The sequence below is a fragment of the Berghia stephanieae genome, chromosome 3, assembly GCF_034508935.2.
Source record: "Berghia stephanieae isolate SIO BIC M18660-M18661 chromosome 3, UCSD_Bste_1.3, whole genome shotgun sequence".
Lineage (NCBI taxonomy): Eukaryota > Metazoa > Mollusca > Gastropoda > Nudibranchia > Aeolidiidae > Berghia > Berghia stephanieae.
The window spans coordinates 9,108,609-9,132,492 of record NC_088362.1 but is presented as its reverse complement, the minus strand read 5'-3'; the positions used below and the strand labels follow the sequence as shown (position 1 = coordinate 9,132,492).

The 23,884-nt window shown below is 32.5% G+C and overlaps 1 protein-coding gene across 1 annotated transcript in view; it reads left to right on the top strand.

The window, feature by feature from the left end:
• Positions 1-22,091, top strand: part of LOC144967119 (uncharacterized) — a 113,942-nt gene extending 91,851 nt beyond the window's left edge. The window contains exons 37-49 of the mRNA XM_078903964.1: positions 1,283-1,401; positions 2,549-2,681; positions 4,558-4,670; positions 5,802-5,915; positions 7,858-8,031; positions 10,698-10,854; positions 12,413-12,528; positions 14,677-14,790; positions 15,116-15,244; positions 15,679-15,779; positions 16,622-16,743; positions 19,283-19,409; positions 21,955-22,091. Coding sequence (XP_078760090.1) covers positions 1,283-1,401; positions 2,549-2,681; positions 4,558-4,670; positions 5,802-5,915; positions 7,858-8,031; positions 10,698-10,854; positions 12,413-12,528; positions 14,677-14,790; positions 15,116-15,244; positions 15,679-15,779; positions 16,622-16,743; positions 19,283-19,406 — 1,516 coding nt within the window. The 3' untranslated portion in view covers positions 19,407-19,409; positions 21,955-22,091. The remainder of the gene's footprint in view (positions 1-1,282; positions 1,402-2,548; positions 2,682-4,557; positions 4,671-5,801; positions 5,916-7,857; positions 8,032-10,697; positions 10,855-12,412; positions 12,529-14,676; positions 14,791-15,115; positions 15,245-15,678; positions 15,780-16,621; positions 16,744-19,282; positions 19,410-21,954) is intronic.
• Positions 22,092-23,884: the final 1,793 nt, after the last annotated feature.

The following is a 23,884-nucleotide window of genomic DNA, read 5'->3' as shown; positions in this document are numbered from 1 at the left end:
AAATCTGTCAAAATCTACATTTTATTTTAAGGTCTACTAGTCATATTCGCAACCCTTTCGATGAAGAAATTTGTAAGATGCTCATTAATTCACTTTTTGCTAGCAGGCTAGACTATTGCAAATCACTTCTCTACGGGCTTCCAAAGAGCTTGGTCGCAAGACTGCTGTTGTGACAAAACAGGGCAGCACGAATTGTCACCAAGACAAAAGAGAATCCCGTTTCGGAATAGCTTCATTGGCTTCCCGTGGACAGAAGAGTTGATTATAAACTAGCATGTCTTGCCTTTAAATGTCTTCACAACACTGCTCCAGATTACTTAAAATCACTACTGACTGTCCATATTCCAGGTCGCTACCTCAGGTCTTCTAACTCCGTATCATTTTAAAGAAATACTCCTAAAACTAAATTCTCTGAACGATCTTTTGCCTTTTCTGCCCCACCTTTGTGGAACTCATTACCTACGTATACAAATGATTTGTTTATATATATATATATATATATATATATATATATATATGTGTGTGTGTGTGTGTGTGTGTGTGTGTGAATGTATGTATGTGCGCATGTATATGTCTGTGTGTATGTTTGTGTATGCACATTTGTCTGTGTGTTTGTATATGTGTGTAAATATAAAAAAAGCTGAGCTTTTATATGGCGCAATATCCACTGAACGTGCTCAAAGCGCTTAACAAGGCGTCCCTGACCAACAGCAACACGTAACATGTAGAACGAGACATGACGCCTGTTAGACGAAATTACAATTTTTTTCGGACAGAGACAACGCTGTTAACGACAAGGTACTCATTTTACACCTGAATACGGTGAAAGAATGTGAGTAAAGAGCCTTTTCCAAGGACTCAACTATGCGTCGAGCGAGGCTCGAACCCAGGAACTTCCGATCCGATAGCGAGTGTCATACCACAAGACCACATAGCCATTTTTTTCGCACATATGTATATGTTTGTATGGGTATATGTGCATGCATAATAGTTTTTCCTTTCACGATACTTTGGTAAAAAACTTAAAAATTTTATCTCAATGAAGAGTTACTCTCAGTTTAATGGTTGAAAATTGGACTTCCAAATTATGTGACCACCATTTGGAGCCAAATATGGCCTACATAATATCAATAGAGCTTATTTTTGAAATCATATTAATGGAATACAGAGAAAGAAAGTGGATGGAGAGAGAGAGAGAGAGAGAGAGAGAGAGAGAGAGAGAGAGAGAGAGATAGAGAGAGAGAGAGAGAGTAATTTGCATCCTTTTATTTTCCTCACACAGATTTTATGGCCAGAAGTACAACAAGGTTTCTCACGTTGAGTTTAGGAAAATCAGACTGGAATTTACGGGGCGTGCCAATTCTCACCCCACCTTGAAAGCTACGGTGAAGTGGGTTTCAGGTAATTGTGGGTCATTTTTATCCATATATATTTGAGACATTCTCTCAATCTATAATATGTCCCAGTGAAGCGAACGACAAAAATGGAATTTATAATTGAAATTACAGATAAAGAAAAAGAAATTTGGTTTTTCACACTTTTCGAAACTTTATTCATTCTCCCTAATAAACTTTACTCAAGTTTCGTGTTTTAGAATTTATAAATTTTATTTCGATAAACATTTTCTGAATAGTAGTAGTGGTGGCGTATGGCTACACCTTCAAATTCGTTTCGTCAACTCAGCTTCGGAAATCCTCGTCCATAAGAACTAATTCATAACCACCTGCAAGTCTCGTTACTGCACTGTGGAGGACGATGTGATCGCTGGTCTCTGGAGCTGCCTGACATTTCTGGCAGGCATCACTGTTCTCAAGTTTCCATTTGCACATATTTGATGCAGTTCTGCAACCTGTTAAAAGGCGATTTGAAGAATCCCAGTATTTCCTGGCATTGTGGAAGGATCATCTCCTTCAAAGGACCATTACATTGCCGTCATACGGGAGCTGCCACGGCCCTGAAGGTGATGCCAGCTTAGATCCAATCCTGCGGGGAAAAGCCGACGATGAGTAGCCAGATCAGGAATGAACCAAAACGGCATCCGGACAAGGTTCTTCCTTCTCCTGGACTCACACATCCAAATGAAAGCATGTAAATTACCCTGACAAAAAACACCATTTTAAGCATTGGGTCACATATTTGCTTGATTAACCCTCAACAGTAGAAATGCAATCTATTCTGACATTATATCTAATTGTTTTCACCAAGAGAGCAGTAACAGTAATGTAATTTTGATGTCAACCACAATAAAGCCAGAGTCGTTGAGATTTATGTAAAATTGAGCATCTGCTTACTTGTTGAAAATATTAAGATATTGTCATTCTTCTCAAATCCCTGTCTGTATTGGGAAAATTTTTCTTAAAAATACTAATATAACTTGTTCTTTGTTTTCCATTTGCCGTTATATTTTTAGCTCCACCTTACAATACTTTTTATTATCATTTGTACACACTAATCGTCAACCAAATTTCCTTTTATATCTAAGTACTCTTTAATTATGGTCATACAATTATATAAGTTTTTTTATAATCTAATATTTTTTTCGTAACAGATAGCAGCATGTGCTATAAAAGAACCGACAGGGGTGCGTCTTATAATGGTAATGTGAGTTTTACTCAGTCGTACCAAAAATGCATGCCATGGTCTGAAGCTCTTAAATGTCCTCACAATCCAATCGCAATTGGGTAAGTAACATTTGTCGTTTGATAGGCACTATTTAAAAGATAGAAATCTGAACAAGTATGTATGAACATTTTAATCCTAAAAATCAAGTTGGCGCGACTAAAGTTGGAATCTCCTGATTAAATAGATCTTTATCTTACACCATTGCTTGCACCCTAATTTGTTAATGTAAAAAGATAGGCACGTTTTGTCTCTATGTAAATTCTTCATTTTTAAATGTAAAATAGATATTGATATACTTTGTAGTTACCAGCATTTTCCTCTCCTTTTATGGACAACAATTTTTAAATCTAAGAACAGATTATCTAGTCAATATGCCTACGTCATTTTAAGACTGGCTATTTCGCAATGTGAAAATTTCGAACAAAGGGAGAGTAGTTTGGGTCAGTTCAATTATCTGGTCTAGTCATCATAAAGACCCAAAAAATTTAGGGCGCTCAATTTACAATCAAATAACAACGTCTGTATGTGATGACTGAAAATATGAAAGCAATTCAAATTTATAGAACTTGCAACTGACATTTAAAACCAAGAAAGAAAATTTAAAAAATACTATAATGTTGAATAAAAATTGTGAATTGTATGGTTCAAAATTGTCACCTTGCGGAGCTTAGAAGCTTGCGGACTTGCTCTTGTTTAATCACGCCAAGATTCATTATTATCTTGTCATGCATTGTTCTTGTTACTATTATCGTTATTGACAGCATCTGTATGCCTATGTTGGTTTTTCCCAAACCGGTACTTTCATAATATTGGCCAAAAAAGTTTTAATCATGAAGCTATTTGGGCATTATTTTTCAAATTTTCGCTCCCACAATTCATTTGCTTTCACCTTTCCACAATTTATTTGCCCAATAACATAAGTAGTCCTTCAGTGGGTCATCAAGCCCATAAATCTGGAGTTAAATCCAAACTTTGTATTAAATCAAGTTGTGTTTAAATGAATTGAAGGAGAAGGTCCACAGCTACACAATTAATTGAGGTCTTCAGATGACTGTGAATTAAAATTACTAAAATTCAGACTAAATTCACTGCTTCATAACAGATTTTAGTTGGGTTTATTTAAATGTTGAAAATTGAATGTAAGATAAAAACAAATGAAATACTTGCATTGAGTTGACATGTCTTATTGGGGATAATAGATATAGTATTTTTTTAATGTCACAAAATATAACTTCTCAAATTTCTAGTCATTTTAGATTTAAATCATTTTTGTGCATTTGTTTAGCAGATAGAATGCCGTTTTGGAACGATAGGTCACAATACAACCACGTATGGAATACGGGTTTAAACCAGAATAGCTTGTGAGCTCTACAAATGCAACAAACGATTCATTCTTATTTGTTTGCTAATTTGACCTCATTTTCAGCCGATGAAAAACAATATAATTTTTTTGACATATTATAATGGGTTATTACAAAAGAGGGTAAAGTGTTTGTTGTCAAATGTACTCCAAAAATGTTTACTTGTCAATAAGTAGGTTACGTAATACCCCATTTTTAGGCTCATAATGCGACTTCTTATTTTAAAGTTCTGATATATGAAATCAAGATAAGTTTTAGCCTTTTTTTGTTTTGTTTTTTGTTAGTCTCTACAAATTGTCGTCTCCGCCTCTTCCCCCAGATCCCAAAAGAAAAAAATTCAAACAAAATAAAAAGGCAAAAAACTACGTTATTCTAAATTGCAATAGTAGGAGGTCTGATAACTGGACGCAGCTATGGGCTTGATTTAACATTCTTGTAGTGGAATATTTTGCTTGAGATTAAGAATATTTCTATTACAACAATGAGACCATAACAATTTAAGTTATCAGACCTGTAAATACGTAAATAAGTAAATAAGTAGTAATTGAAAACATGTATGTCTACGATACCCCAGAGACTTCATGGCCAATCTAGACGGCAACTACTGTCGAAATCCTGACGGTGAAAAGCAACCCTGGTGCTACACCCAAGATTGTAAAAAAGCCCTTTGTGATGTCTGCCTTATAGGTATGACCTTAATATGAAACGTTTATATTTTTCTCGGATATTTTTCTGATTACATGTAGACAATTCAAATGTGAAATAAATTTTATTGCTAAATGGCTATTATTATTTATTATTTTATTGATAAAATAACCTCATTCCTTAACTCACTCAATCCTAGAGAGTTTTAATACTTTTCAACATTGGAAAAAATGTATTAAAAATGAGCATGTACATAGAAAGTTTTATTCAACTATCATTAACATGTAAAATAAAGAACATTAGCTTTGATACTACGTCTATAATTTGTCTCAGAAAAATGTATTTGGGTAAAAGTAACCCCAGGTATATTACGGATATAGTCGTTGTTAGGGTTGTGTGAGTTAAGCTCTGTCTTAAGGGCCCCATAAGATGTTTATCTCACACCAGTGCCTGTTCCCTAATTTGTCACTTTACCTTATGAATTCTCTTTTATATTCCTTAAGCACATTGTTTTTATATGTTGCACATATAGAGAAATACTTAAGGTTATTCCTTGACAATGAGCATTGCTCCCCTTTCCTTCTAACAGTTGTCACAGAAAAGATAACGTTTGTGAAATGGCGATTTTGTCAAGAGTATAAATATGACCAGTCGTCTCAAATCGGTGTGGTGTGAGGTAAAACTATTGCTTATAAATGAGTTTAACTTGCAATATCTGCTGGTTAAAAAATACCTTCATTGAGGATAGTGAAGTATTGTTTTTACTTCCTTTAACGAAAAAGTTTCTAATTGTTGTCCTTTTTTTGCTGTAGGCGTTCTTTATTTTCTTTATTTAATTCATTCCGAATTACAGTCAGAAGTAACGTTAACGCAAAATTTTAGCAAATTCTTCCAAAAATACAAAAAATGTGATGCCATGATTTTTTGTATGCCAGCTTATATTTTAAGTGACATTGCGAATTTTGAATACCGCTAGTTTTCTCACAATGCCAAGTTCCTTTTCATGGTTTGAAATAAAATATGACTCAAACTTTAAAATGTTTACAGTAATAGTGTGTTCATTCTATTTCCCCTCGGGACAATATTCACAACAAAGTTGCATTCAGTGGCGTAGCTTAGCAAATGATTTTAGGCTAAAATATTATCTCTTCATCTTTTAAATGATTTATCCAGAAAATCAACATGATGTTAGTGATGACTGTCAAGAGCGCAAGAAAAGGGGCGAGTGCACAAGGGAATCCAGTGATTGTGCGAAAACCTGTGAATTGGACAAGTATATAGAAAGAGGTGAACAGTTTTGTCGTAGATAGATACACAGAGATGGTTCGATGACTCACTTAGCTAAACCAAGTGTGAAAATAAAACGTCCGTCAGCTGACAGTGACAGTAGGCTGGACGAAGTTAGCCCGTATCACATATCGTTCCCATAGTACTAGTTAGTAGATTTATGAGAGGTTTTGATTGTTTTCGTTCAGGAAATGATTAAAAATAATCTTCTGGAAACTCATTATCGCAATATTTTCCTTAAACTGTATAGATGCTAGATTTTTCATGTCTCTATTAACAAAATACAGCAAGAAATACCAATTTTTAAGCGAGTGAGAGAAACAAAGTAGAAGACGTAAGACCCAGTGAGAATGATTTTGAAGAAAGTTTTTTTTTTAAACGGATGCAAGTGAAAGGGAGCGTTTGGACAAAAAGGAATTACGATAGTTTTTGTGCAACTATCACCAGTTAATAGACAAATATATATTGAGTTACGATACGTGAAACATGTTCTAAGAGCCATAGGGTTGATTACTGCGGAGTTTATACCAGTATTTAAGACTAGAAACGGACTAGTAACATTCATAATTGTATGTCACAACTGGACAGTATGAGAGTTGTAATTAAGGGTAGTCCAATTTCTTTTTCTTAAAATTACTTTTCCACTTCTCGTACTCGCTCCTTCTCTCCGCCTTTTACTTCCCAACTTTTTATATTTTGTTACTTCTTTTCTTTTCTTTTCCTCCTCCTCCTCCTCCTCCTCCTCCTCCTCCTCCTCCTCCTCCTCCTCCTCCTCCTCCTCCCTCTCCTCTACCCACCTCTTTCTCTTTTGTCTTCTAATCTTCTTCTTCTTCTTCTTCTTCTTCTTCTTCTTCTTCTTCTTCTTCTTCTTCTTCTTCTTCTTCTTCTTCTTCTTCTTCTCTTCTTTCCCCCTCTCCGTCTTCTTCCATGCCAGTTCCATTTCTCCTTTTTCTCCTCATTTGCATACTCCTCATACTCCTCTTCTTTTCTTTCTCCTCCTCTTCCGCCTCCTTCTTCTCATCATCATCATCATCATCATCATCATCATCATCATCATCATCATCATCATCATCATCATCATCATCATCATCATGATCTTCTTCTTCTTCTTCTTCTTCTTCTTCTTCTTCTTCTTCTTCTTCTTCTTCTTCTTCTTCTTCTTCTTCTTCTTCTTCTCTTCTTCTTCTTTCTTCTTCTTCTTCTTCTTCTATAGTATGTGAGTTGAATCAGGGAATGAATTGGAGTTGCCTTATCCCATGACACTGATGCCTAGGTTTGTTTGCTATCATTGTCCTCGCGCGAGGACGAGAGACGCATGCGCACAACAAACATGACGTTCTCTCTCTAATAACTTTTCCTCCAGTGATGTCACAGACTATGGGTGACGTCCAATCAAGGGACGATATCTCATTCCCTATAATCGCCATGCTCAATGATTTTCATTCTGCACAAAACCCACGCAGCCTTCAAATGCGTATGTATGATAATGTATGTGCCAATTTGGCAAAACCTTTGAGGCACCGTTTCTGGACAAAATGCAGTTTGAATTTTGTAATTATCTTAATTGGGGTCGTAGTTATTTTCATTTGAAGGGCAGGGGTAAAAAAAATTAAGATAAATTGAGAAAATCGCTTTAAAAGATATGACATACATATTTCGCATCATTAATAGAGCTCAGAAAAAATGATTAAATTATATATGAGCTTCAAATTGTAAAATCCTTTTGTGAAAATGCAGTTGGGTGAATAATAAAAACGATCAAGTGAAAAAACGAAAATCATGCAAAAAAATCATTTTTACTTTTATTCACTCTTATCTCAAATCTAACTCATGTGACATCCGACCAGTTTTGCCAGACTCAACACGCATTTTTGGGCATTCAAAATAACTAAAAGCAAATTAACTTACTAACTGCGATATTTAACCACTTTTTTTTTCACAGCTCACAATTGCAAAGACCGACCCGATGTTCCCAATGGCATAGTTCAAGGTGAAAAACAGAGATTCTACTCAGCTAGTAACAGTATCATCTATAAGTGTAACAAAAATTCCTTTGATGTTAAAAGAACCTGTCTTTCCAGTGGTGAATGGTCTGTGGCTAACACTGCATGTTTGGGTAAGTGTCTGTGGTTAGCGTTCATGCCAATATTTATGATATAGTCATTATATTATGCTTTCAATAGCAACTATTTGTGACCCACTACCTGAAAACTGTTTTATTTTACAGTGATTTATTGATGCTATACATTTCAGTAAAGTACTCTTAACATCTGCCACCATATGAAAAGTACCAACATACTAAACAAACAAAATTGATCATTTATAGATTTCAATTTCCACATAACGTGCTCAAAGTGTTTTACAAGGGATCCCTAGCCAACAGCAACACTCAACATAAACAAGACACGACACCTGTAGGGCGATATTACAATTTTTCCGGCAAACAAAACGCTGTTTACAGCCAGGTACTCATTTTACACCGGAGCTCAGTGAGAGAATGTGAGTAAAGAGCCTATTCCAACTATGCACTTCTCAGAGAGGGATTCGAACCCAGGACTTATCAGCGCAAAGGCCAATTTCATACCACAAGACCATATAGGGAATAAGATTAGCGGAAGAGTAGCGTCCCTTGATTGGACGTCACCCATAGTCTGTGACGTCACCGGCGGAACAGTTATTAGAGAGAGAACGTCATGTTGGTTGTGCGGGCGGAAGCGAGGACGAGAGACGCATGCGCACAACCAACATGACGTTCTCTCTCTAATAACTTTTTCCGCCGATGACGTCAAAGACTATGGATGACGTCCAATCAAGATCGCTACTCTCCCGCTAATCTTATTCCCTATAGCCGCGCAAAACTTTGAAACCATAAATGTTTATAGTCTGATGTATTTAAAGAACGAATCACCTAACTGACGGTCTAAAAAAACCTAATATAGTAATGCATGACATTGACTCCACTCTTTCCGTGTGCTGAATATTGATAGAATATATGAGGCTAGGTCTAAATTTCTGTTTTATTGATTCAGAAAAGTGTGTGGAGCAGTTATGTTATAATAACAGGAAATGAAGTGAGTAGAATAGTGCCAGAAGACAAAGAATATACCCTTTGCGGTGATAAGGAATTGAACCCACAGTCCGCCTGTTACGGCAACTCCGCCTTGCCACTCTACAATCGACGCCACTCACCACTCCTCAGAATGTGGTTTTGAACTTAATAACTATCTTTAGTAACTCTCGCATCTTTAGTGTCTTCCACAGCTTCTTGAGGTCACAAGGTCAACACACGAACAGCACAAAAGTTTTTTGGCGACCTAGCAGTTAAACTAATAATAAGTTTATTCTCAAAACAAACATTTGACATAGAGCCCATTGAGGCATTGAGTGAGTTCCGATAGTGGATGGATATTAATTCAGAAAAGTGAGTAGATAGGACACTTATGTTAATTATATCAGGAAATGACGGGGGACAAGAGGGACTATCTACAATCGACGCCTTTGACCACTCCTAAAATTGATTTCAAACCTAGTAACTAGCTTGAGTCCCTCTTGCAACTTCTTAAGGTATATTATATTCCCCCAGTATTAGAGATTACTCAATGTCTCAACCATTTCTGGCCTAGATGTTTGTGTTGAGAATATGCTTACTGCTAACTCTCTATCAAACTTTCCCGGTGTGTGTGTATTGACCTCATGACCTCCTCATCATCATTCTCATCATGTTCATCATCGTCATCATCATTATTATTATTATTATTATTATTATTATTATTATTATTATTATTATTATTATTATTATTATTATTATCATTATTATTATTATTATTATTATTATTATTATTATTATTATTTTTATTATTATTATTACTATTATTATTATTATTATTTCAAATTTCTTTTATCAAATCTAATAAAAAACAAGTCATTTTTAGCATGTGGGTTTTGTGTCAGTCACCCTTCTGGTTAGTGAGCATGACATTGACATGTTATTTACATGCATCGAATCGATGCCAGTTGGTGGTTCCTCTCATTCTTTTGAAAATAATCAATTTTTAAAAATTTGTATTAACCATTTTCCATTCATATCATTGGGAAAGAATTATATGATACGGAACGAAATATATAAGCTGTTAAATACAGAAAATATCTATATGCCCAAATAAAAATCTCAGTGTAGTTTTTTTTTACGAAATCGAAAAATGGATTGTTTATTAATACAATAGAAATTGGGTTCAAAATTTATTCTTTTAAATCATAAATTTTGAGTTAATCGACTTATCATCACGTTCATTCAACGGGCAGCTATGCTTGTTATTATTATTATTATTATTATTATTATTATTATTATTATTATTATTATTATTATTATTATTATTATTGTTGTTGTTGTTGTTGTTGTTGTTGTTGTTGTTGTTATTATTATTATTATTATTATCGTCACCATTGCCATCATCATCTTCATCATCATCATCATCATCATAATCATCATCATCATCATCACCATTATTATTATTATTATTATTATTATTATTATTATTATTATTATTATTATTGTTGTTATTATTATTATTATTATTATTATTATTATTATTATTATTATTATTATTATTAGTAGTAGTAGTAGTAGTAGTAGTAGTAGTAGTAGTAGTAGTAGTAGTAGCAGTAGTAGTGGTAGTAGTAGTAGTAGTAGTAGTAGTAGTAGTAGTAGTAGTAGTAGTAGTAGTAGTCGTAGTAGAAGTAATTTTATCATTATTATCTTCCTTCTTACAATTCTATCCACAGCCTGTCCCATTGATTATATATACTTCCAAGGAAATTGTTATAGATACATAGATAGGAAATTAATTTATGAAAAGGCTGAACAGGATTGTAAGAAGCAAGATTCAAGAGTTGCTGTTCCTGAGAGCAAGGCTCAAGCTTCTTTCTTATTGTCATTGCGGTGAGTTTCAGTTATAACTTAGTCTAGATAAGATAATTTCTTCGACAAACCGTCTCGACTTACTTTAAGTCTTTGGGCTCAACACAAACCATCAATCATCAACCTTTCACAATTTAATTCTCTCCTGGGCCATCCTCTCCCGCTCTTTCTCTCTTCTCTCTCTCTCTCTCTCTCTCTCTCTCTCTCTCTCTCTCTCTCTCTCTCTCTCTCTCTCTCTCTCTCTCTCTCTCCGGGTGGCTCCATGTTTATACCAAGGTTGAACTGTTCCATTTGTTATAAATGTTTTTGAATCTTTTTTCCATTTTAAAAACAAAGCAAGATGTACTGAGCCCTTTGATTTGCATTGATCGATACACATACACAGATACTTACCAATGTGTTTCAGCACAGGTTCAACATATCCCGCTCCATGCCTATACCTTTTCACATGGAACTTGACATTATTACATTGAGGAACTGTATATGAAATATAATTATTTACTTCAGATTGTATGATGATAATAATTTTTTTAATAATGGAATTCCACTAAGTAGACCTAATTAATGATTAATGAGTCTTTGGTCTCTCAACTTTAAAAAATCAATCTTTAACCTGTATTTGTAACCTCAAAATTCTCTTCAATATTCTTCAACTTAAGCAAGATAACTCTGAGGTAGAAGTAATGACAGATGTAGCTGTTCCATTGGGTTGACAAATTATAAATATGAAGAGATGTCTTAATTACAATTCTTTCCTAACATCACACAGTACCAACACAAACTGCATGTGGGTATCGTTATCTAAGAGATTTTTGGCCTCCCTTTTAAAAATTTGTCGTACTAAGACAAAAGTGTAAAAGTCATTGGATCCGCTTTAGACATGAGGGGATGGGATCGATCCCAGTGGTAAAGTCAAGATTACATTCTGACCCAGCATTGATTTGAATGACTCTTAGATCTGAAGAAAGTACTTTGCCATTAACAACCGTTTTGTCCAAGAAGTAGCTAATAATTCTTATTGTCATTTTAATGCTATAGAACTGAGATAAACTCCGGCTTCATGAGCCTATGGCTCCAAAGGACTACTTCTCACAATGCACGCTTGCTAAATTGAGCATCTTGATGATTATGTCATCAACCCATATTAAAGCATTCAGTTCTACATTTCATCGTCCCAATTTAACCCTTTCCTTACCAATTATAAATTAAATCGTCACATTCGTTACGTTTCCACTCAAGAATTCTTACATTTAGATTTCTTAAAACATTTTACATATTTGTGGCTATAAATTCAATTTTACTATCTAAATCTTCCTGACATAGCTCTATCTTTCGGCACAATTCATTTACATGCCGAAAAATAGAGGTATGTACATTTTTGCTACATGTTCATTCCCTGGTATTACTTAAAACTGAATACATAGGTCAGAGATAGGTTAAGTAATTATTGTTTTGCTTGCCAGTTTAACAGGTGCAAACATGAGCAATTCTCAGTGACTTAATCCAACTTTCAATCATTTTAAAAATATTCTTTCTCTTTTTTGTATAACATTCATTGACTTTCATTTGAACAAATCAGATCTGTCGTCAAATCAACAACTGAACGGCTATGGATTGGAATTCGAAGGGCTAAAGATAAAAGAGAATACATTCAGAACGACAAAACTGCATTAAAATGGACTGATTGGTTTGACCGTAAGTAAAACTAATTTTTGATCGCTTTTACCTAATATTTCACATTTAAATGCTTTACTTTCCTCTCTCATCTTCATTTCTACGTTTCATTATTAGCAGCTCTTTCATCATCCATGTTATTGGTTTCTTTCTATTCATAAAGTAATAGTTCTAGTTAAAGAATCAGTGCTTTATCAACAATTTATTTATAGATACTTCTTTTTTGGATAGCTAAATCATGTTTCTTTCTGCATGATATTCATTAAAAATTAAGCTGCCCTTGCATCGAACCTGAACAAGACTTCTTCAATGGAGCAAAGAAATTGTAATGATGAATATTCTGCTACCAAACCTTCTTCCTGGAAAATTTAGGTCACATACTAAATGTAGTATCTGGAATTATTAATCTACTTTTTATCTCCTTTTACAACTTTGTGAACAGGATGTAAATTAAAGATTAATATTTTAAATGACGAGAAATATAGAATTTTTGTTTTTGTCATTTTAAGACATGCTATTTCCTCAATAAAATATATAAAGTTTATTCAAATTGTTATGGTTTCGAGATAGTATTGAAATTGTCCTGATATAATCATAGCTGGGAACTTCCAGCTATTTTAGCGGTTTCCCGCTGAATGGAAATCAGGGTCCCACTTCAAATCGCCATCTCCCTAATTTGATTTCCAGAAATTTTAATACAAATTGAAAATACCATCATCATCATCATCATCATCATCATCATCATCATCATCATCATCATCATCATCATCATCATCATCATCATCATCGTCGTCGTCGTCGTCGTCGCCATCATCATCATCATCATCATCATCACCAACATCATCATCATCATCATTTCATCATCATCATCATCATCATCATCATCATCATCATCATCATCATCATCATCATCATTACTACCACCACAACCACCACCACCACTACCACAAGATCAATAATGTCTGGAGGCGATTATTCACGAATATGTTGTGACACTTTTGTTAAGTATGGTTAAGACTCATGAAAACATGATTGTCTGGAAAGAAGTTATAAGATTTTATTTTAAGTATAAAACTCTCAAAGGTCAGAAATTGATATCACTAAAACAATTAAAAGAAGAGTTTATGGGGTTTAGAGAACATGCTTGAATGAAATAACAAAAGTTTCTTTAAACTTGCATAGACTTTTATGAATACACAGATCAGATTCAAATGCTCTGTCACTTGACATAATATACGTAGTACCTCCTAGGCTTATTCTTTGAGGTTTTCGATAGCTCAGTTGTTAGATCGCTCGCCTCACAAGTGTAATGAGTGATGCCAATCCTGGTGCAGTTTGGCCGAGGTTCATTTCGATAGACTAGCATCCTATACAAAGTGTAGCAAGCAATTGCTATTTCACGTTTACCGCGAGAAAAACCGGAATAAATTCCAGCTCCTTGAGCCTTCTGGCTCTTGGACTACTCTACTTGCTATCTCAAATGGTACTTTATGTTAATGTGTTAACAAAAGTAGGGTACTTCTGTCTTTCATTATTAATAAAGGTAAACATTAATTCTAGTTACATTACAAATCCATTATTACAACTCTAGTCTACTTTCATGTCCAATTTTTATAGCATTGCTTGTAACTGCTGTATATTTTATGGATATTCTATTTTATTTTATTATATTTGATGTTTATTTTGCTTTTAACTAGCTACGTATTTTCATCAATTTATGACAGTGTATAAATCTGTGCTAATATAACGGCGAATGATGTGTAACATTATGATAATTTCCATTCAGGATCAATAAAGTATATTTAATCTTATCTTATCTTAATTATATCCGATGAATATGCACAAAGCACTTTACAATGGGTCTCAAGCATTGAGGCCTGCCAAGGGCTTTTTTTTCCGACATATCATGCTGTTACCAGTCAGGTAGTCATATTATTACACCCTTATTTTCAGTGAGAGAACGTGATCAAATAGCCTTTTCCAATGACTCAACTTTGCACGCTCAAGCGTTACATATACCAGGGACCCCCTGTTGTAAGGCAACTGTCTTACCAAAGCCTACATAGCGGCTAGTAAAGCATTTTAATGCTGCTATTCAAAAATTAATTGCCATTATATAGAAAGTTTTGATATGATAACTTTGATGGAATTTATCTATTATGCATGCAGGTAAGCGTGTTTACCATAGGAAAGAATGTGCTGTACTAGATTTGGAGGGTAAATGGCGAGACCATATATGCAAAGACGATTATTTGAACTATGTTTGTCAACGAAAAGCTGACGGTAAATATAGGATTTATTATTCTTTTATTTGTTATTCCTGTATCTCATCTTTCTCTTTTTCCTCCTCCTTATTCTTCTACTTTTCTTCAACTGTATCATTGCCATTGTGACCAACATCACTATCATATCATCATCATCATCATCATCATCATCATGATCATTATCATCTCATCATCATGCTGAGAATGTTCATCGTTTTTGTTGTCGTCATCACTATCGTATCTTAGAAATCATAATTTTCACCACCTTCAATATAATTCTATGAAATAATATATATTTGTATCAATATCATTATCACTGTTATCATTGTTGATGTTTTAATCAGAAAACCCGGATTGCACAGATTATATCGACGACTGTGAAAACCGCATATCTCTGACAGGGAAACAAACGTGTGATCAAGAGTCCCGCCTTTCGACCCTTTGTCGTAAGACATGTGGTTTCTGTCCAAGAGGTTAGACTTTTGTTATAGTCCTTCATTAAATAAATACAAATATTTAAGCTGCCGACTAATGCTGAATCAGATGCGAAAAGAAAACAAAATGAATTTTAAAAGTTCAGTTTTTGACACTTAATGAATCAGTATTGATTCTTTCTAATAAAAAATCCATATTATACTTAACCCAAGTTCTATATTGTTGGCTATAAATTCTTGTTTCAGGATGTAAATACCCCTGAAGTAACACCGTTTTAAGCAATGGGTGATGTATAAACGTCGTACAACAATAAATACGAACAACGACTACCTTCCCTATTTGTACTCATAGTTATTAACAAAAAATAACTTTGGAGATAGAACCAGTAAATCCTCAGCCCACGATAATATAATTTTATAGGAATGAATCACATTTTTTGATTGCCCAAAAATCAAAATTTTCTATTCCTCAGACTGTGATCACACTGTCGACTTCAGCCAATCAGTGAAATCTTATCAGATTGACGTGGACAGAAGAACACGTTCTAGCAGATACTGCACATGGCAGTTCAATGTAAATACTAATTCATATATATATATATATATATATATATATATATATATATATATATATATATATATATATAAGTAGCTGACGTAACAAATATATATATATATATTAGTATTAGAGAAAACTCATATCTTGTAATGAGGGCCATTTTTACGTCAGCTACTATGGTAACTTGCATCCAGTAATGTCAAGATGCGCTCACAACTAAGTCTTTTAGAGACAAGGGTTATTCCATAGCCTTTAAATCTGTTCACTAATGGATCTGGAGTTTTTAAATTAAAACCTGCTCAATGCAACTCATCGAAACAAGAACATATTTTCTTAGTCTGAAAAACCGCGAATTTTTTTTTGTCTGGATATTCTCCTTCCCTTAATGTCATGGAAAATTTGTATATGCAAACATAAACCTTGTTGAATGAACTATTCAAGCAAGGAGAAGCTAAATAAGGCTCTAACATCCAAGGGTGAAATGAGGACCAACACATTATTAAAAATTGCAAAAAGCATGGCTACTCAATGCCAAACCCCAACCCGATGACCCTTAAAACTTTAAGACCGAGAAGGCCACATAATGACTTATCTGACATCTGAATAGTTAAAAGATTCTTAAAAATTCATTTTTGACAAAACTTTTTTTCTTGCTTTGTTATAATTAATTTACCTAAGGGTTTATATTATACACACACACACACACACACACATATATATATATATATATATATATATATATATATATATATATATATATATATATATATATATATGTATATATATATATATATATATATATATATATATATATATATATCATATATATATATTCGTTTTAAATCCTATTCATTCAGGCACCTAAAAACGCAAAAGGACTCTTACATGTTCAATTTGATGAGTTTGAAGTAAAGTCTACTAAGAAAGATTGTGTGGACTCAGTAGAAGTCAAGGATTCACTTTATGCATATCCTCATGAGTAAGTTTATTCTAGTAAATGAAACCAGATAATAATAGAAAATGAAATTAAAACTAAAATAATCAGACAGATATAATATTTTTTTCTTTTTTTTTTTTGCTTCGAAAGATGTTACACCCCTCTACTTAATAAGGCAAACAATGTTAGCACACGTCTCGTTTTTCTGCCTATAATTTAAATTTTCACCATTTAAACTGTCATCCCAACCCCGAGACAAACAAATAAATCCTTATTTGGGACCATTTGCTCAAACCAATGACATTTATAAATCAGGTATAATTTCTTTTTTAAATTGGGGTACAAAAACGAATTGAAAATCTCTTCGTTGCCAGGAGAATATTGGCCATATTGGAAATTACACGTTTTTGGGGGCTACACAATTTTATTAATTTTTCTTTGATTTTTGATTTTAAAGTAAATAGTTGGATACTTAATTTTATAAATATTAACTCAGAAAGCCTTAAAATTTATTTTTTTTAATGCGAAAATAATATCCTCACTTTTATGACAATATTTAAAGAGAAACTATTTTTTTACCCCAAAACGATTCAATAGAAACAAACTCAAAGTAGCCAGCTATTTGTATTAACATATTAGTTATTTTGGTGCCAAATTTCAAAGCTCTAGCATTAATATCTAAATTTGGTCAAGTCCCAAAAAATATTTATGGTGATTAGATAACAGTTTTGAGAAAAACACAATATTTATCATATTTTGAGTACACTCTCGTTGGGCGGGGGTTCTGAATTGCATTTTTACTGTTTTAAGATATTCATACAGCTAAAACGGGGAAAACAATATGATGCCAAAACTGGGGCTCAAGCTTTTGAATCTCAGATGGAAGTACAATGCCTTATCTATCCGGCTATCTTACACTCATATTAGCTATTAATATAGTGTGAACAAAATCAAAGAACCTAAATTGACTTATGTGTTTGCTTTCTTTAATAAGGGTAATACTTTAGAGGCATTGTAGAAAATGAGAATTGTGTACTTTAAAGATGTGTTTACACTGTGACCATTTTTGTGAAACATTTAAAAATTAAACACTGAAGAATCACACAAATTTGCACACGTTGGACATGATAAAGTTTCCCAAAAACGTGACCGACCGCGTGCATATGTTTGAATTAACCAAACGAAAAAACGTGAGTGTAAAAGCAATATTGCCAGAACAAGGAAAATAAAATTTGGTCTTTCTATATGTTTATTTGCTTTTTATTGGGGGGGGGGGATGTGAGGTGGTTGTTCTTTTTTCTTTCTGTTTTTTTTGTATGTTTGTTTTTGTTTTTTGTTTGTTTGTTTGCTTTTTTTTTTGGGGGGGGGGGATGAAGTGTTTGTTCTCTTTTGTTTCTGTTTTTTTTTTGTATATTTGTTATTTGTTTTTTGTTTTTGTTTTTTTTTTTGTATTTTTTGTGGGGGCGGGCAAGAGGAGGGTTGTTTTCTTTTCTTTTTCTTCATGTTTTTTTGAGTATGTTTAACTTTCAAAAAGTAACAAGTTTATCAGTTAAGGGGCAGTTTAGGTCAAATTATTAGGAAAACCCTTCAAACAATTAATTTTGATATTTTGGTGGAAAATGATATTTTAATATCTTAGACATAATATTATAGACGTCCAAGTTCTCAATATATAATATAAAGGCAGGTAAAACACAGTCGAAAAGGGTACAGGTAGGAAGAAACATGAGAAAAACTGAAAGCTTTTTTGCTATTTTCTCAATATGTCATTTTTCTAGGTGAATGGGATACTGTGTCAAACATTTCTCAGTATCTATTCAATGAAATTGTTTGAAAATTTCCAGTTATTACAGAGATAGTGTATTATGTCACCATAGAGATTGTTTTGATTCGAAACTTTGAAAGGGGTTCTATTAAGAATCCTATAAACTAAAGCTGTAAAATCTCTCTTTGGTGACACAAAATTCTACAAAGTTGATAAGAAGGGAGAAGATGTAGGTTTTTCCTTATTTAGTTTTTGTCTAGAGTCTAGGCGGTTGGTCTGAGCTTAGTTCTGTCAAATTCAAAAATAACTCTTCATGATATTTGTGACTTATTGTCTCAAGGTTGGGTGGAACCTGATGACGAAAATAAAATGTTAAGCTTCAGTGATAACTTTAATATTTTAGAATAGATGTCTTCGCTGGAGAGAGGATGTGTTTTGTTTCATAAGCAAACAAGGAAGGTAAATGTCAAAATTATTAGTTTACTTGAAACTAATTTTTTTTTACTGGAAACTAAATTGTCTTTGTTTAGTTCCTTCTGTTATAATACCTTACTGACGCAGCTGGTTACATTTATTTTATCCTAGGTGTATACATTTACAGGTCTGATAACCAAAATAGTCATAGGCTTGATTTAACATTGTTGTAATAACGTACATTTTTAAATTGATTTTAGAGTGTTTCCATTATAAAAAATAATCCCGTAGCAATGTAAGTTGTCAGACCTACGGATCTACATGTCAACTTCTATTCGATTTGTGTAATGACGTTCGAATAGCAGAAGTGTTTGTAATCAATTATTTACTATTTTTCACCAGATACTACTGCAATTATAACAAAGTTGAAAACAGAGTAAAAGTGATAGACGGCAATTCAATGTTTATCAGGTTCAGAACGTTATCAAAATCCGATTCCGTATCAAGGCAACTGTCAGGTGGATAGATGGTAATGTCTCTTTAATCTATTGCATTTTGAGGGTGTCCGACTCTAACCGTGCAAGTGCAATGTGCAGTAAAATTATATGTTTTAGCTTATATTAAAACCCAACTTCCTTTTAATCTACAACGACAACCTACAATACCGTTACATAGCGGGAATAGTTATCTATATAATTTTCATTGTGAAGTGTTATTACAGAAGCGACTCTTCTTTTTTAAATTTTGTTTTTTGTTTTTGTTTGTGTTGTTTTATTTTGTTGTTTTGTTTGTTTTGGTTTTTTTTTTGGTTTTTTTTTTTTTTTTTTGGGGGGGGGTTTATTTGTTTGGTTGGTAGTTGTTTTTTTTCAAAATCACCTCTCTGGCACTTTTATGATTAAAGTCGGACGCCCTTGATATAAAATGTTTACCCATAGTTTTATTAACATGTGTAATAGCTTTAAAATAAATTTTTTCTCTTGATGGACAACACTCATCATCTCAAATCAGTATTAGTATTATGTTGGATGGTTCCAAAGCTGAAGTATTAAAATCTAGAGGAAGGAATATAAGACTTTACTCAAGTTTACTTGGTTGACTTTCAAACCAGTTTCTCGCAGCTGGTGTATCCCCAACATAATACCATTTTATATGATTGGTTATATCTGTAAAATTGTCCATAGTAGTTTAAGTGCTCTTACAATATATGATAGAGATAATATATTTTAAAGTTAGGAGATCTTCAAAACTTCCTTCTCTGATATGTCGGTTGAAAATTGATTTTAAAAACATTTAACATAGACAAGACAAGAGATTCAAATCAGTTAACTAAATAATTAAGGAATTGGACAAGTTATCTAAAACTCTTCAACATTCGGGTAACACAGTTATAAAGGAAACTTTAAGAGAATTTTAATAGAAGTTTGAACCTTATGAGCACGACATTGAGTATAATTTGTAAAATAAGTTGAATAAATTATGTTCTTAAAATATTCAAACATTATACTTCTTTCATTAAATAAGTTTTCAAAAAACCTTTTTTTTTACCTTGAACCAAAAATGTGACCTGCTACCCCAAATCGGTATTATTTTGGGGTATCTGTAGTTATTGTTTGGAAAGGGAATTTAAACCTTAGATTATCAGAATATGTGAATTTTTAGCTTTTGTCACTTTCACAGCTTTTATTGCATATCATCAAATACGCAAAGAAACGCAATCTTTGTCTGATCATGAAAAAGACGACCTCAAAATATACGCAGAACGTCTATTATATTCTTAGGCAATATATTTTTAAATCACGCAGATTGAGCTTTTATATAGCGCAATATCCACCAAACGTGTAAAAAAGGCTTTCCAATGGGTCCGTGACTAACAGCAACACGTAACATGTAGAACGAGACATGACGCCTGTTTGGCGATATTACATTTTTTTTTCGGACAGACACAACGCTGTTTACGACCAAGTACTCATTTTACACCTGAGTACGGTGAGAGACTATGCGTAAAGAGCCTATTCCAAGGACTTAACTATGCACCGAGCGAGGCTCGAACACTGGACCTTCCGATCCGAAAAGCGAGTGTCATACCACAAGACCATATAGCCCCACTACTTTCGACTTCTCACGCATACTTCACTACCATAGGGACTTCAAAAACCACTCATATATTAAGGACCATATTGTGAGCAATTTAAAATCATTAATTTGTAGATGAATATTGTGGTTTCCATAGCAATGGCGGCAAGTCACATTTACTCTAAAATAAGTACATTACCTTATGTCCATACATAAACATGTTTCACGTCACCTTTCCCTTGTATACAAGTATAAATCAACGTTCGTTCCATCAGCATAAAAATTTTGAATATTCATATGGTACAGCAAAACCAAGGATAGATACGTTGACTGATTGACTGATTAATTTATTTAATGTTTAGATTAAGTGACCAATTGATAATGATGATAATATTTGGTGTTGAATTGCCGAAAATGTAACGAATTAAAAATGAAATGAATATGTTTATGTTGTGTTTATCGCACGCGTGAAAGAAAAGAGGGAAGAGAGAGAGCGATGAGAGAGAGAGAGAGAGAGAGAGAGAGAGAGAAGAATAAGTAGGAGTGAAATATCTGTTCAATGTTATAGTTATCATATAACGTTTTATAACAAGTGTAACTAAATGACAAATTGCCATATTTATGGACAATAAATATCTATTATTATTATTATTATTATTATTATATTCGCTTAGAGTTCAATTGGTAATTGAGCAATAGGACACTCGTCTCCGTTTCAGTTATCAGTTTAAAAAACACGGCTTATTTTATGTAATATCAAATACAGCCGATGAGGGGAATTTAATCTGGTATATTCTTGCTACAAAGCAGGGCTGCCAGATGGCTACGTGTTTGGCCAAAATTGGCCACAAAGAGAATCTACAAAAATCAATGAGTTGTGCCATGATGTCCCCACTCAATAGGACACGTTGATCCCCCTGTTTATCAATGTCTATATTAATTGAATAGAATTGCATTTCTCTCTATTTCTAGTCATTAGCTATATGTTTTTTTTTGTGCAGGTGACAGCATGTGCTATAATACAGAGGACAAAGGTCGATCATACTCGGCGATGTGAAATATTCTTCAAACTTTGAGATGTGTGAACCGTGGGCAAAGAACCAACACTGCCAAGATCACCCATTCAATCATGTTAAGGGGTATGTTTGATGTTGGTACATTTTTTTCCACATTCATTTTTTTGTGGGGGGGGGGGGGGGTGGATGGATCTGTTGCAAGAAACTCACGTCACACGCAAAAAGACTGATAAAGATCAAAAGCATTATCTGGCATGCTGGGTTGTTAGTAATAGAAGTACCGTGTGCTATTCTAACATACTTTGCCCAGGAAGGAGAGAGAGAGAGGAGAAGAGGAGAGAGAGAGAGAGAGAGAGAGAGGAGAGAGGAGAGAGAGAGAGAGAGAGAGAACGTTTTCGTTATTTAAAAGGTGCAGTATATTATCAATGCTGTGCGCTTAGGTGAAAGACTCATTCGTGCCCGCCAGATAAAACATACCAATATGCAAAACTATGAGTAACCTTATACGTAGATATATAGTTTGATTATTTATTTTAGTTAGAACTACCACCCAATTGGCGGCATGAAAATAATAACAAAGAGCGGAATGACGTCATTTTTATTCGTTCTGTAGTCTGTGAATGTTTCTATTTTTTCAAATCTCTGATCTTGGCACCATTATATACTGTGATAACATCATGCCCGCTGATAATAATATTCATCGTCATCATCACCATCAACCTAATAAATGTTATTGCCACCGTTGTTGACAGCATTGTCATTATGATTCAAAATAAAACTTATAATCATTACAGCAAACCATACACTAATTTGGTAACCCACCTTGATGGAAACAAATGCCGCAATCCAGACAACAGCCCGCGACCATGGTGCTACGTTAGCAATTGTCAAAGAAGGTTTTGTGATGTCTGCCATTTAGGTAATGTCATATATCTTACATCATTTACTTGAGGCTTGAAATTGAAAATGAACTTTCTGCATGGAGGATGAACTCAATGATATTGGTTTTGGGCGTGGTCATAATAATGATAATAATAATATAATAATAATAATAATAATAATAATAATAATAATAATAATAATAATAATAATAATAATAAATAATAATAATAATAATAATAATAATAATGATAATAATAATAAATAATAATAATAATAATAATAATAATAATAATATAATAATAATAATAATAATAATAATAATAATAGTAATAATAATAATAATAAATAATAATAATTTAATAATAATAATAATAATAATAATAAATAATAATAATAAATAATAATAAAATAATATAATAAAAATAATAATATTAATAAATAATATATAATAATAATAATAATAATAATATAATAATAATAATAATAATAATACTAATAATAATAATAATGAATATAATAATAATAATATTAATACTAATAATAATAATAATATAATAATAATTTTAATAATAATAATATAATATAATAATAATAATAATAATAATAATAATTAATAATAATAATAATGATAATAATAATAATAATATAATAATAATAATAATAATAATAAAACATATAATAATAATAATAATAATAATAATAATAATAATAATAATAATAATAATAAATAACAATAATAATAATAAATTAATAATAATAAATAATAATAATAATAATAAATAATAATAATAATATAATAATAACATAATAATAATAATGATAAAAATAATAATAATAATAATAATAATATAATAATGATAATATATAATAATAATAATAATATAATAATAATATAATAATAAATAATAATAATAATAATAATATATTAATAATAATAATAATAATAATTAATAACATAATAAATATAATAATAATAATAATAATAATAATAATAATAATAATAATAATAACAATAATAATAATAATAATAATA